At 34.2% G+C, this 15,205-nt stretch overlaps 3 protein-coding genes and 2 non-coding genes across 5 annotated transcripts; 3 read left to right on the top strand and 2 right to left on the bottom strand.

Moving 5' to 3' along the window:
• Positions 1-628: 628 nt before the first annotated feature.
• LOC132729862 (5S ribosomal RNA) lies at positions 629-747 on the bottom strand. Its single transcript, XR_009625679.1, has one exon. It is a non-coding gene; the product is annotated as a 5S ribosomal RNA (ribosomal RNA).
• A 405-nt stretch (positions 748-1,152) lies between these two features.
• On the bottom strand, positions 1,153-1,271 carry LOC132729869 (5S ribosomal RNA). The gene has a single exon (XR_009625686.1). It is a non-coding gene; the product is annotated as a 5S ribosomal RNA (ribosomal RNA).
• Positions 1,272-2,389: 1,118 nt separating this feature from the next.
• Positions 2,390-3,980, top strand: LOC132729859 (uncharacterized). The gene is made up of 3 exons (XM_060715700.1): positions 2,390-2,645; positions 3,508-3,567; positions 3,841-3,980. The coding sequence occupies exons 1-3, from the start codon at positions 2,463-2,465 to the stop codon at positions 3,940-3,942; spliced, it is 345 nt and encodes a 114-aa protein (XP_060571683.1). The 5' UTR covers positions 2,390-2,462; the 3' UTR covers positions 3,943-3,980.
• A 1,345-nt stretch (positions 3,981-5,325) lies between these two features.
• Positions 5,326-9,854, top strand: LOC132729856 (glutathione S-transferase class-mu 28 kDa isozyme-like). The gene is made up of 5 exons (XM_060715698.1): positions 5,326-5,606; positions 7,108-7,212; positions 7,540-7,655; positions 8,160-8,267; positions 9,276-9,854. The coding sequence occupies exons 1-5, from the start codon at positions 5,471-5,473 to the stop codon at positions 9,441-9,443; spliced, it is 633 nt and encodes a 210-aa protein (XP_060571681.1). The 5' UTR covers positions 5,326-5,470; the 3' UTR covers positions 9,444-9,854.
• Positions 9,855-13,971: 4,117 nt separating this feature from the next.
• On the top strand, positions 13,972-15,205 carry LOC132729858 (complement C1q-like protein 4). Its single transcript, XM_060715699.1, has 2 exons — positions 13,972-14,220; positions 14,720-15,205. The coding sequence occupies exons 1-2, from the start codon at positions 14,028-14,030 to the stop codon at positions 15,148-15,150; spliced, it is 624 nt and encodes a 207-aa protein (XP_060571682.1). The 5' UTR covers positions 13,972-14,027; the 3' UTR covers positions 15,151-15,205.

Raw genomic sequence — 15,205 nt, 5'->3', positions numbered from 1 at the left:
AATAAGGTGATGAAAAGATCACTGACAGATTGACCCAATACATAAATGATTGTCAAAATTATACCACTTAAATTTAGCTGTGAGATTATAACAATGGCCTGTATATTATCACTTATTGAGAAGACTTTACAGGTTCAGTAAAGAGCAAATATAAGCTGCAATTACTGACAAAAGTGAGATATGGTTATATTTCCTGTTACATTTTGGTATTGTTAAGTCCATGTAGAAGCAAAAAGTACAAAAAGATTTTCATCATATCGAAAAGAAAGCAATACGCAAGCATGGCGGGAAATATGCGTACGTGCATACCGTTACTGTACTGTTCTGCCAAATACCAACGTAATTGACAATAGAGTGACGTCACGTCAAGGACACAGCGTTGTCATGACACGTCATGGACACAACGTTGTAATGACGTAAATACACGCGTTTGCCTAGTTACGGCTGATGCGACTGCACTGTTCATGACGTTATTGTAGCGTAGACAAAATGTAAAGCTTGCAGGCTCAATTGAGGGTAGGAAAACATATTGTGAATAAAAATAAAGCGAAATCCGTAAACTAGAGGCCCGTGCTGCCAAAAAGGAACGAGCAAAACGCATTCTTCAGTGGAAATAAAATATGCAAAATGTCTACTGCACCCGGTATTCCCAAGCGGTCACCCATCCAAGTACTGACCGGGCTCGACGTTGCTTAACTTCGGTGATCGGACGAGAACCGGTGTTTTCAACGTGATATGGCCGTAGACATCAGTGACATCCGTTTACTTGTATTTGATCAAACTGCGTACATTTATTTCGGCAATCACGCCGCTCTACTGGCGTACGTGCATACCGTTACTGTACTGTTCTGCCAAATACCAACGTAATTGACAATAGAGTGACGTCACGTCAAGGACACAGCGTTGTCATGACACGTCATGGACACAACGTTGTAATGACGTAAATACACGCGTTTGCCTAGTTACGGCTGATGCGACTGCACTGTTCATGACGTTATTGTAGCGTAGACAAAATGTAAAGCTTGCAGGCTCAATTGAGGGTAGGAAAACATATTGTGAATAAAAATAAAGCGAAATCCGTAAACTAGAGGCCCGTGCTGCCAAAAAGGAACGAGCAAAACGCATTCTTCAGTGGAAATAAAATATGCAAAATGTCTACTGCACCCGGTATTCCCAAGCGGTCACCCATCCAAGTACTGACCGGGCTCGACGTTGCTTAACTTCGGTGATCGGACGAGAACTGGTGTTTTCAACGTTATATGGCCGTAGACATCAGTGACATCTGTTTACTTGTATTTGATCAAACTGCGTACATTTATTTCGGCAATCACGCCTCTCTACTGGCGTACGTGCATACCGTTACTGTACTGTTCTGCCAAATTCCAACGAAAATGACAATAGAGTGACGTCACACAACGTCTTCATGACACGTCATGGACACAACGTTGTAATGACGTAAATAAACGCGTTTGCCTAGTTACGGCTGATGTGACTGCACTGTTCATGACGTTATTATAGCGTAGACAAAATGTAAAGCTTGCAAGCTCAATTGAGGGTAGGAAAACATTGTGAATAAAAATAAAGCGAAATCCGTAAACTAGAGGCCCGTGCTGCCAAAAAGGAACGAGCAAAACGCATTCTTCAGTGGAAATAAAATATGCAAAATGTCTACTGCACCCGGTATTCCCAAGCGGTCACCCATCCAAGCACTGACCGGGCTCGACGTTGCTTAACTTCGGAAGTCTACACCAAGTACCAAATACTCATTGAGCGTAATAGACAATAGAGTTGCGTGACGTCATAAACCACAAGAGTGTTAAGGCACGTCATGGATCCGACGTTGACATGACGTAAATGCATGTGTTTTTCCGTAGTTACGTCTGACGCAATTGACGACACGAACATTTTGTCTTGAGACAGTATAAATTGCGTTCTTTTTCTATGACATTATTATAGCATAGACCAAGCGTAAATATTGTAGGCTCAATGGTGCATAGGAAAATGTTTCTTATATGTAGAAACCCTTAAATTGAAGGTCCGTGTTGCCATAAAGGAACGAGCAAACACTTTCTTCAGTGAAAAAATTTCCAAATGTCATCATGCGTCATGACATAAATGCACGCATACAAGTGCAGTCTGTGACAGCATGTGTACATTGTTCATGACGTTTTTATAGCGTAGACTATGCGTAAAGCTTGCAGGCTCAATTATGAGAAGATTAACCTGCGATTACAAAATAAAAATATTCTTGTAAGGTTGTCCTTAAGTGCACCTCTTGTTATTATACTACAATGTTCATTGAATCTCTAATTGATATCTGCTATTTATTTCAAACTGAAATATATAGATGTTATAATGTGATAAAAATGTAATTAAATAGTTAACTGTTAAACATTTGTAACTTATCCAAGACATACAATATCATTTTGTACTTATAAAATTCAGACAGCACTGTTTTTAAAATGATGAATAGAATTTTTTTAATTTTGTTGGTTTGTAATATAACCCTTATATCGACGTTAAAGCCTGGAGGATTTCAGAACTTGGATGTTGAGGGTGCAGCTACTGAATCCGTCGCAAAATTTGCAGTCCGCGAATTAGGGTCGAAATACAAACTTGTAGAAATCGTTTCGGGAAAGAAGCAGGTACGTGCTGATTTCTAATAAATTTAAATGTTGTTTTGTTTTTGACGTTCTTTAGTCAAAAGGCAATTTTCCAACTTAAGTTGTGAAAGGAGATCCCGGGTGACCATCTGGGTGTATTTTTTCTCATTATTTTGATTTCCGGCAGCTTCTTGGATAGCTGCTTTACATGAAGTAAAAACTGGGCTTTTAACTTGCACCTTAAAATGATTTATTTGAAGATTACATCAACCAGCGCATAATTCTTGACTTACATAAGTATTGTCATATTTTCGTAACACACTTTAAATTTCGAAAAATAAATGTAAACAACAAGATATATGAAACGTTTAATATTTGTATTAACTTCCCATCCCACAATTTGAGAGTTTGTATGTTTTTTTATAAAATAAATAAAGGATATTGAATGAGTGTAAGTTCAATACTGAATTCATTGAACAAGTTGAATAGCCTTTGGCGAGCAAAAAAAAATATAATTCAACGAGTTCAATAAATTCAGTAATGAACCTACAAGAATAAAATTAAGACTAATTAGAATAATGTTTCATTGACGCGTCTATACTGCAGTGTATTTAGCGCGTCTTTAAGCTATGTTAATATAACGTAATTGACGTCACGTCAAAATATATGCACGGCCGTGCAAAACCATAATTACGGAGTCGCAAATTCGACACGGGTATGTGATAACTGACATTACTTTCTTTGTCACCTAGATTATTTTCTACCTCGCCGCTAATGGTTTAAAGGCCATATTTTTGCATATTCAAATATTCAATGATAGCACGTCTATATAACTTCATTTGATCAATTCGACAATAGTATTTGGTAATTTAAACTATTATTTTCGAGCATGGTAACATTACAGGTTGTTAATGGAGAAAAGTACAAACTGAAACTGAAAGTGGAAAAGAAAACCAGAGGAGAGGTAATTTCTTTAGGAAGGAAGGAAGGAAGGGAGGAAGGAAGGAAGGTTGGATGGATGGATGGATGGATGGATGGATGGGTTTATTTATTGATTTATTGATTGATTGATTGATTGATCGATCGATCGATTGATATCGAAAACATGTTTTCTGTGTGGTTATGAGTCTAACATTTCTCTTTTTTGAAATTATCAGCTATAAAAATAAATACTGCGTTACTGCATCAGCAGCATCATTTCTTCTTCGTCTGATTATTATTATCATTATTATTACAGAAGAAGAAAAGACGTTGCACAGTTGTTGTGTTAATGATGCCACACTATAGTTACAAGGAGCTAGAGGAATTCCATTGCTACCTCGTGAAAGAAGAAATATAGATGTTAATATATAGTATCTTATGATAAAATTAAATGAAGATTAAAAATAAATGAAATAATGTTTGTTTCTTCTATTTTTTCTGTTGATTACCCACATGTGCCATGGGTTCAAAAAAGGAGCTAAAATTTGTGTTTATGTATCGCTTTATTATACCAAATTTATAGGAACCACCAAAAGGCATTTTTGCTTGAGATTGATCAATTCTGTTGGAGGTTTTGTATCATAAGTAAGGATAATAAATTATCTTCATCAATATCTGAGGTACATACTACAAAGAACCTTCAATCAAGTGATAAGAATCATGCGGCGGGGGATATCAATTCAACGAAATTTGCTTGTTTTACTTAGTTTGCCAAGACCTCTATACAGAACGACAGGACATGTTAAGCAGAGAAAACTTGCAAAATTCCGATTAGTGAATCACAGCGGGTAAAATGAAGTTTTAAGCATTATTCATTTGTCACTAATACACCATATGTTTCCAATGTGTATTTTTTTTATTTGGGAAAAAAGCGCGACAGAATTGCAAGCGGCCACAAACTACTCAATCATGGTCCGGAAGTGTACATCAAGAAATTCTTTCTTTCTTTCTAGTCCAGGGTTTACAGATGTCGATTCATACAAAAAATTTAGCAATATGCGCAGAAATTGGATGGGGTGAGGTGGGGTGGGGCGTGGGAGTTGAATTCCTTTCACTTTATGACCGTGGCCGTTCTAAGGATATTAAGGAATTACAATACGGACAATTCAAATTTTAACCTCCTTTAACTTAAAACCTTCACTTGCATGTGTGAAAAATACGTACCGATATGACACATATTTTCTGTGAAAATTTCGTTTGTACTAAGAGGTGGTTGAAAAATAGGGCTTAAGAATTTCACAGCACTTTTTTTGTGCCGATTTCGTAGGAACTTGTCACACACTTGTGGGGAATTCGAGCGAATTTTTTACACGTGTGACGAATTCGTTTTTGTGAATATTGAGGTTCAACAGAGCTGTTTCGAGGTGTGTTTTGAAGGGGTGCTTATCATCGAGGTTCTGGCTTTACTGTAGAATCAAAGCTGAAGACATTTACACATTTAATTGGACTTTGGTACATTATTAAAAGTATATATTATAGACTTATGTATATGTAACTATTATACATATTCCAAATTGAATTTGCATTGAATTTAACAACTAGGTCAACACCACTCCAGTATACACTAAAAAATTCTTTATTAGTTACATAATCTGAGTATATAATAATAAATATATGCTTCAGCGAATCATGACAGTGTATTTTATATGAATAATGTGTTTATTGTAAGGTTGTTGACAGACGGAAATATTTGTTCAACTATGTCCGTCTACTAATCCGTAAGTGGTTCAGCCGTTTGTAAACATCCGTGAAATGTCTCCCTCTGTAACCACAAAAATGGACAATTAATGGTTATTTTGTAACGTGCACTACCAAATCAACTTAAGAAGAAGTTAAATAAATAGTTTTATTAACTTGTTATACATAATTACAGAAATTGTTTGAATATGTTTGAAAAATATCAGCTTTTGTATTTTAATAAAAGAGGTGGAGGGGAGATTATTCGGTTAGTATTTGTAACAGCTGGGATTAAATATGAAGATATTAGATTCAGTATGGAAGAATGGCTAAAAATCAAACCAGGTGAGACAGGAACATTTTTTTCTTTCTTTATATAAGAACATGTATACATGTATAAAATAAATTTATATTAATTTCAACTCAAATTATTCATGTGAACAACATGCAAATGATGTATGTGAGCTTAAACTTTTGTTCAATTGTTAAAAAAAAAAGATAAGAACATTATTTAAAGTGGATTGGTCTGTAAAAAAAGGTTTGTAATACCATAAATAAATAGTTTTATATTATTTAGTATCATATGAGAAAACAAAGCATGAAGTCATTGTATGTGGATTTTGTTGGTAAGTGTGAGATACATGACTCGATATTACATATCTAATAAAGTATAGGTCATAATTTTATATTCTGGAACAAAATGTTATTATTCATCATATAAACGTTTATACCAAATCACCTACAACTGTATCCACATTTTATTCAAGAAATACTTTTTAAGAGTATCAAAATGATACATTTTGATTGTGTTAATCAATATTTGAAATACTAATGGTACGTGTGTCCATTTAAAACTAATTCACTTTAAAGAGAGTATAGACAGGAGTAATAATTTTCAAATTCATGTAGAACAGAACAGAACGAATGAGAATGTAGCGCGACTAAAAATAGAAAACACCATAGCTTTCTATATATAATGTACAACATAGCTAGTGTCTTAATCTTCACTATATTAGATGGTAAACAGTAGATTTTTCATCGCAGTGATTGATATATAATGAGTAACATAGATTATATCTCGCCATATAAAATCAACTTCATTAAACAGCATAAAGTTAAACTGACGTTTTAATGTCGCTAATTAAATATCTTATCAAATGTCATTAATTTTAGTTCTACAATTTGAAGTTTGCTGCCATAAATAATTCAAGATTTTATTTTCAAAACACCAGAAGGTCATAGACCCATGTGGCCAACATTTACATACTATATATGGCTACAGCAATTTAACATACATAAGTACGCTCATAAATTTGCATATATACCATCTACACATATGTATACAATATATTTTCGCAGTATAAGCACTGCTACATGCAAAAATAATAAATAATGATAGGATAAAACAGCTATGAAAACCATGGTGTGAAGAACGTATATGATAATAACAACAATGATGATGATGATGATGATGATGATAATAATGATGATGATGATTACACGTATTATGATGATGATAATGATTCTGATCATTGATGTTGTTGATGATGCTGGCTTTATATTAAATGCTCATAGAAACGTTAGTTCTTGAAACAAACCTGATATTCGGTCTTTGTTGACAGGTTTTCACTAGCAAAAAAAAAGTGTTTGTTGAACCGTAATTGCTAAACTTGGGAATAAAACAAGGTTCTTTTTAGACCAAGTGACTTTTATTCAAAGGTGGTTTTAAACACTGGTTTATCAGTACAGTTTGTTAGTCAGGAAGAATATCCTGACCTTGAATTTAAAGAAATTACATGTACTTCGTTTGTCTGCTTTTCAGAAACAGTTTTGATTTTTCTTTCAGATATGCCGATGAATTGTTTACCATGTTTGAAAAGTATAAAAGGAGACCAAACGATTACCTACTGCCAATCAGGAGCTATTGCAAAATATCTAGCAAGAAAATTTGGTAAGAAATAATAAAAAAATACACACATTTGATAAGTTTATGTCTGACAACGTTCTCTGTTAAAATGTAAATTTCTAATCTATGGTTTATATACAATGCAAAACTTGAATTCTGTAAACTAGTGTGATATTAGTTAAACATAACTGCTTTAACTACGTTGGCAGAGATGTGATATGTGCGCTTCTCAATTTATCTCGCAGGAAGGTGATAATTATCTTGAGACCACGTGATAAATAAAAAAGTGCACATGTCACCAATGCAGCAATTCATAAAAAAAGAGTCGTTACAACTTCTTAAGATGATACTGTAGTTGTTTGTATTCTGCAGACCTATACACTGATTGCGCAGACGACAATTTACTTATCGACGAGATGTATGACAGCGTTGGTGACGTCAGAAGTGTCTTTGTACAAAGCCATATGTGCAAAGACGAAACAGCAAAGGTTTGTTAATCTAAACACCAAATACAAATTTCAACCAAAAGTTAACAACGTATTCAATACATTCTCACGAGGTTACATTTTAATCATAGAATTTGGGAAAATCCATCAGATTTTGCATGGTTCCGCGTCTGATACATATAAACACGGGTATAAATAAGCGGGGCCATTGCACGGAACGACACTTTTGTCAACTTAACGCTATTCGAAAAAAATATTAGACACGGAATTAGCGATGTTGTCCGAGTGAAAAAATACAAATAATAGCAACACGTAAGTCCGAGTAGCGTAGTAGTAAGAGTGTTCAGGATACGATATTTTAAATAAGTTTCTGAGCAAATGAAATCACGCCATATGATAATGTAAAAAATAAACTATCGTTCATTACAGGTTCCGATTCTATACATTTTGATATGGTAATTAATGTTCTATTAATCTTCCTCCATCTGTTTGAGTTTGACTTGGGAATATATTTTATGAAGACAAAGCTTTGTCGTATTTTTATAGAAAGAAGTAAACAAGAAACTGGTTACAGAAACAATACCGAAGTTTGCCACTTTCTGTAAATCAAGAATGAACGATTTTGGTAGTGGTGGATTTATTATTGGATCAAAGGTAGGTAAACTGGTAATAACAAATGAGCCGCGTCATGACAAAACCAACATAATGGGTTTGCGACCAGCATGGATCCAGACCAGCCTGCGCATCCGCGCAGTCTGATCAGGATCCATGCTGTTCGCTATCAGTTTCTTTACTTGTTATAGGGTTTGTAAGCGAACAGCATGGATCCATTATGCTGGTTTTGTCATGGCGCGGCTCAAATGTTAAGGAACTTTACACCTGGCCCTGGGATTATAAAACTTTTTTTCTGAGTTCCGTCTCAAATCTCAGGATTTACATTGGTCAGTGTACATTCTGTGGCAGATTCTGACCAATCAAATACCGGACATCTCAGCTTGAGCTTAGGGAATTTCTTTATAACATTGGACCATGTTGTCGTTGTTCAATTATTTAAGGCAACAAAAAATAAAGTCATTGCAGTATTATATCAAGGTGCAAGGTAGAATGATTTAATCCGCAGATTGTAAAACGTTATGTGTGAACTGAATTAGAATTTTCAAATAAGAATCTTCGTACGAAGCAACAAATCAGTGCAATTATAGAAAACATTAAGTCTTATCATTAAAAATCAGACACTTAAACAATTCAAGATTGCAAATTATCATTATGATTACTGTTTTTATTATTATTATTATCATTGTTCCAATTATTAGTACATGTATTGATGTTGCCTTTGTTGTTGCTGCTGTTGTTGTTGTTGCTGTTGCTGCTGCTGTTGCTGTTGTTACAACTTTGAATTTTTTATTTGATTTGTTGAAAAAAGAAGAGCGGCCGAATAGTCCTCTTTCTTCAAATCCAAGAGCAGCGAGTTTTATTTCGGTGATGCTAAAATACTGACACATATGTTTTTCAAGTTATCAAGTTTTGAAAATGATCGCTTTTGTAAATATTTCCTTACCAATATTCATATTAAAAAATATAAATACATGTATAATGAGGTTACAATGCTAAATTCTCATTAAAGTTTTTTTTATCCCTTGCCTTTTCCTGTCCTATTTTCAGTTAACCCTTGCTGACCTTGCTGTGTTTAACATGATTGATAGCTGTGTAGAGATGGGACTTGAATCACTATGGAAACCGAACCAGTTTTTACTCGACCATCGGCAGCATGTGATGACAAACAGTAATATTGCTAAATGGTTACAAATCCGGCCCAAAACGGAAGTTTAGACAAGTTTTACGTTAAAACGGATCTTCTAGTGTTGTATAGCAAAAAACAAACAAACAAAAAACATGCAGTTCATATATGCAACGTGTTTTAAATGTGTATAGTATACACCAAGATAGGACTATTAATAAGTTGTTTGCCGTTGGGGGTATCACAAGTAATTATTTTCTCGTACCATCAGAAAATTAATATAGGTTTCTCTATTTAATGGGAGACAATCGTGTTAAAAATTCATCGTTATACTACATATATTTTCTCCCCTGTCAATGTTTTATACAGGAACACAGTTAATTAACAAAAATGAAAAAGTAATGAAAATGTGTACCATGTCCAGGAAAGAGGATTACTGTGAAAATGCTTTTTCTTTTATACTCATATATACATGCTAATAATGGTGCTGTTGCTTCTATGCTTCTATTTTTTTAATCTTTTTTCGATTTTGACTTTTGTAAATATTTATAAGCATAGAAAAGTTTTGTTGTAATGATACTACAGACAAATAAAATTTTCCAAAGTGTAACTAATATAGTATGATTTGTATCAAAAGCACCGATGCATATATATTTCTTGAACTGAAAAGATCAAAAGAATGTAATCTATTCTGTGTAAGACATTAGGTAGTATTGATTCATTTAATCAGTGAAATTCTCTCACAAATATCAAAATTCATGCAGAAGAAACCCGGAAAATGTCGGCACACCTTGTCCGTACAGAGTCCCGGAACCGGAAATGTACCGTGGCCATACTTCCGTTCCTTTCGTGATATTCACTATAGCAAAATTGGTCGCCATGTTTTCTTGTCGATTGTAACTGCTAGAGTAATAGTGGGCCGTCTGTACTTTCAAAATGGGTTTGCCATTTGCAACCACTTCCATTTTTATGGAATATCGCACCGCCATATAAACAGCCAATGAGAATCCATACAGCCCATCAACAGGTGCGACAAAATGGCCGTCAACTGGGTTAAACGCATTTCCAACGTTTACAAGATCGTATGTGAAATTAAAGACATGGTTAGCGTTCAGACTAGAAATTGTACTTGTCCCAGTGGTTCCTGTGTAAGCAACTTGTGTGGATGATGAACTAGTTGGCGCCGATGTTGTGCAAGTACATGGTACTGAAAAGTATTTAATTGAAAAAAAATACATGGATGGTTATTTTAGTTCTGTGGTTTATAAAATGTGGTATTGATTAATCGCTTTGAGCAATGAAAAAAATACAAAATTTATTCTATAAAACAATTTCAAAAATGGATATGGAAGAATTTTTATAATTACATTTTGAAATTAAACACTTAAATATTCTAATAAAGTTAAGAATGAGTTCAAAGTCATTTGTTGTTGGTCATCTTATCAATTTGTATTGGATATCCTCATACATTTGAAAAAAAAAATAGTAATGCTGACCATGTTTAAAAGCAAGCATTCAAAATCCATCGTTTTTTTCAGAATAGTTACTTTAATTAAGCAATATGTGGAATAGATCTGTTTTCCTCTATGTGTCAAAAATAGCACTTTATCACACACCCGGGTCGATTTTGCGACTCCGTAAATATGGTATTGCACGGCCGTGCATATATTTTGACGTGACGTCATTAGCGTTAAACAAACATAGTGTAAAGACGCGCTAAATGTTAGCGTTAAACTATAGGCGCGTCAATGAAAAATGACTCTTATTTCACTTTAAACGGTCTTTATTTTGGGTATGTGATAAATAGAATATTAAATTCGTGTAAGTTCATTACTCGTTGAATAAAATAATATTATGCTCGCCAGAGGCTCGCATAATATAATTTTATTCAACTCGTGCAATAAATTCAGTATTGAACTTACACTCATTCAATATCCTCTATTTATCACACACCCGTGCCGATTTTGCGACTCCGTAAATATGGTATTGCACGGCCGTGCATATATTTTGACGTGACGTCATTAGCGTTATACAAACATAGTGTAAAGACGCGCTAAATGTTAGCGTTAAACTATAGGCGCGTCAATGAAAAATGACTCTTATTTCACTTTAAACGGTCTTTATTTTGGGTATGTGATAAATAGAATATTAAATTCGTGTAAGTTCATTACTCGTTGAATAAAATAATATTATGCTCGCCAGAGGCTCGCATAATATAATTTTATTCAACTCGTGCAATAAGTCAGCATTTACCTTACACTCATTCAATATCCTCTATTTATCACACACCCGTGCCGATTTTGCGACTCCGTAAAAATGGTATTGCACGGCCGTGCATATATTTTGACGTGACGTCATTAGCGTTATACAAACGTAGTGTAAAGACGCGCTAAATGTTAGCGTTAAACTATAGGCGCGTCAATGAAAAACGACTATTATTTTACTTTAAACGGTCTTTATTTTGGGTATGTGATAAATAGAATATTTAATTCGTGTAAGTTCATTACTGAATTTATTGCACTCGTTGAATAAAATAATATTATGCTCGCCAGAGGCTCGCACAATATAATTTTATTCAACTCGTGCAATAAATTTAGTATTGAACATACACTCATTCAATATCCTCTATTTATCACACACCCGTGCCGATTTTGCGACTCCGTAAAAATGGTATTGCACAGCCGTGCATATATTTTGACGTGACGTCATTAGCGTTATACAAACATAGTGTAAAGACGCGCTAAATGTTATTATAGCGTAATACTATAGGTGCGTCCATATAAATGACTCTTTTTCACTTTAATTAAACGGTCTTTATTTTGGGTATGTGATAAAAAGAATATTAAATTCGTGTAAGTTTATTACTGAATTTATTGAACTCGTTGAATAAAATAATATCACACACCCGTGCCGATTTTGCGACTCCGTAAAAATGGTATTGCACGGCCGTGCATATATTTTGACGTGACGTCATTAGAGTTATAAAGACGCGCTAAATGTTAGGGTTATACTATAGGCGCGTCAATGAAAAATGACTCTTATTTCACTTTAAACGGTCTTTATTTTGGGTATGTGCTAAATAGAATATTAAATTCGTGTAAGTTCATTACTGAATTTATTGCACTCGTTGAATAAAATAATATTATTCAACTCATGCAATAAATTCAGCATTTAACTTACACTCATTCAATATCCTCTATATATCGTTAATGAACTTGTAAATTTTGTAAAATATATATTACAATCTTACCTATCGACTTGTCTAAGGCAGCAGCTCGTTCACGTAACTTTTGAACTCTCGATTCAAGGTTCAGCCTTAGTGTTTTCTCCTCGTCCAAAAGGAAACGTATTTGGGAAGCCACGGTAGCCCTTTTTGACGCATGCGCACTAATCAACACAATAAACGACACAAATATACCGAGAATTATATAAAGTTTCATAATTTTTATTTTAACCGTCTCAAAACGTATGTGACAATTCAGCGTGCAGATAAAGGTGCTATTTCTTATCTTAAAAGTCTCGTTTATTAATTAAGGCCAACAGATATATTGTCACTATTAAACTTGTTCATTGTCCGGAGATATAATGTTGAAATGATCGTTATAAACAGAAGCATTGTCAAATATACATAGTATATAGAACTGAAGCACATAATCATATATTTTGACTACATGTATATTAATTGAGAATTCTGGTCATGATATTCATTAGTCCTTTGATTAAGCAGGATTTCTTTGTATATTTCTCAAAGAATTACATTTAAATGGAAATATATGCATAAGAAGGAAAAAGTTGAAATACAGTTATAAGTTTTATCATGAAATGTTCGAGTGAATATTTATTCATTTCAGCCTATTTCCATAATTTACATTGTATTTTAAGCTTAAGATACATATTGTTTGCTCATGCAAAAGGACTAAAATAAACCATGGTCATAAAATTAATATGTTATATTATATTTAAGCAATAATAAGAATATCCACAATTGAGACCGCCCCGCAATTAAGACCTGTTTGGTCCAGTCCCATGGGTGGTCTTAATAGAGAGTTTTGCTGTAAATGGAAATAAATGGAAAAGGAGCAAAACAGTGGAAATACAGCTATGAGTTTTATCATAAAATGTTACAGAATATTTCGTCATTTCCGCCACTTTCTATAATTTATATTTATGTTGTTAACTGAGCAAGATTATTGTTACTTCTGATGCTTTTCCGCTACAACGGAAAACCATATGGATGACCTTCTAGAATGATTCTAACATTCATTTTTTGAAAGGATAATACAAAAGTATAAATGTATTTTAAAAAAAAATATAAAAAAAACGTTCTTAATAATTTTAATTGTATGTAGTACATGTCGGACTGACAGTCCCTGTATTTACACTTGAGCAGTACCACCACCGTATCACGTGCTCCATAAAATGTATAAAATATTGACGAAAAAGACAAGAAAACTGCCGAAATATGCGGGAGTTCTTTTGGTAGAGTATTTTAATATATTGCATATAACAAGGCATGAAATACAAAATTTAGGGAACGACATAACAATAGCGTAGCCTAATTCTTACACTACTGCAAGGTTTACGAACAGTGTACATGTTTCCCCCTTATCTCAAATCTAACACTTTCATAATAAGATTACATTTAGAATAATTTTATACTTTTACATATTTACAAAATGGCGGCGTTAAGGATCTGTCTTATTACAGCGTGTCTCATGTCGATGTCACGTGGGTTTCTTCTAGATGATAATTCCCTGCAGAATCTGCTGAACCTTATATCCCAAGAGAAGAAGCTGAGAGCCAGCGCCGAACTGCAGATTAATCAACTAAAGAGTGATGTGGCTTCTATGAGAGCTAATCATCAGTCATGTAAGCGTTTATAAATATTCATCATTGTATTATTGTCAAGTTTATATATGGGTTTATTCGATTCAAACGGCGAAAATATTACAAATGCTATAAATCTCTGTTTTAAGGTTCGTCTGGGAATAAAATTAGATAATGGTATGCTTTAATATGGTCAGTTTCAAACATTTTATCTGTCGCGTTAATTTTGGCGTTCTTTTCTATACTAACAGAAGTATGGATAAAGTCAACAATTTTCATATTTACAGCTCTATGAATAGCTTATTCACATGTTATGATTTCTTTCTGTGAGCAAGACCAATCAGGATGGCCAATGATAGTGGGTTGATTAATTAAACATGTTTCAAAATACATTAACTCGTCCTGAAAGACCAAGGACCTCCCTTGATTTAAAGTTAATCAAGATCATCTCCTAAGATACATTTATACGTATTTTTATTTTGCTCTTAATATTGTGCATGTACTATATAATGTACTAAAATGAGGTCAATTTCGGTTTCAGCATTGTGTAAATGTTCGGCAGCTGGAGTAGTTGCATTTGCCGCTACCATAACCAGTGACATTACCAACTTTGGCACGCACCAACCTGTCGTATTTGACAAAGTAATAACCAATGTGGGTGGGGCTTACGATGTACGTCATGGCTCGTTCCGCGCACCTGTTGATGGTATATACATGCTGTCGTTTTCCGCTTTGCAAGGACAGTCTTCAATGTGGATCGGATTGGAACTTGTCAGGGACAATATGGTTATTGCACGCGTAAAGACAGGTGATAATGGCTACTGGAATATGGGAAGTAACGTCGTCAACGTCCATCTGAACGCCGGAGATGACGTATGGGTACGTCATATGTCTGACTCAGACAGTAAACACGTTGTGGCTGATAAAGGTTTCTTCACGTCGTTTTCTGGACAATTAATTCACGCTGACTAATGCCTTAGATTTTTTGTATCTTATAGATATGGTTAAATAAAGTGAGCAAATGTCA

This window comes from Ruditapes philippinarum, unplaced genomic scaffold, assembly GCF_026571515.1.
Source record: "Ruditapes philippinarum isolate M1 unplaced genomic scaffold, ASM2657151v2 ctg417_1_1_1_1, whole genome shotgun sequence".
NCBI classification, from domain to species: domain Eukaryota; kingdom Metazoa; phylum Mollusca; class Bivalvia; order Venerida; family Veneridae; genus Ruditapes; species Ruditapes philippinarum.
Note: the sequence above shows the minus strand (reverse complement) of the source record. Positions and strands in the feature narration are given on the sequence as shown.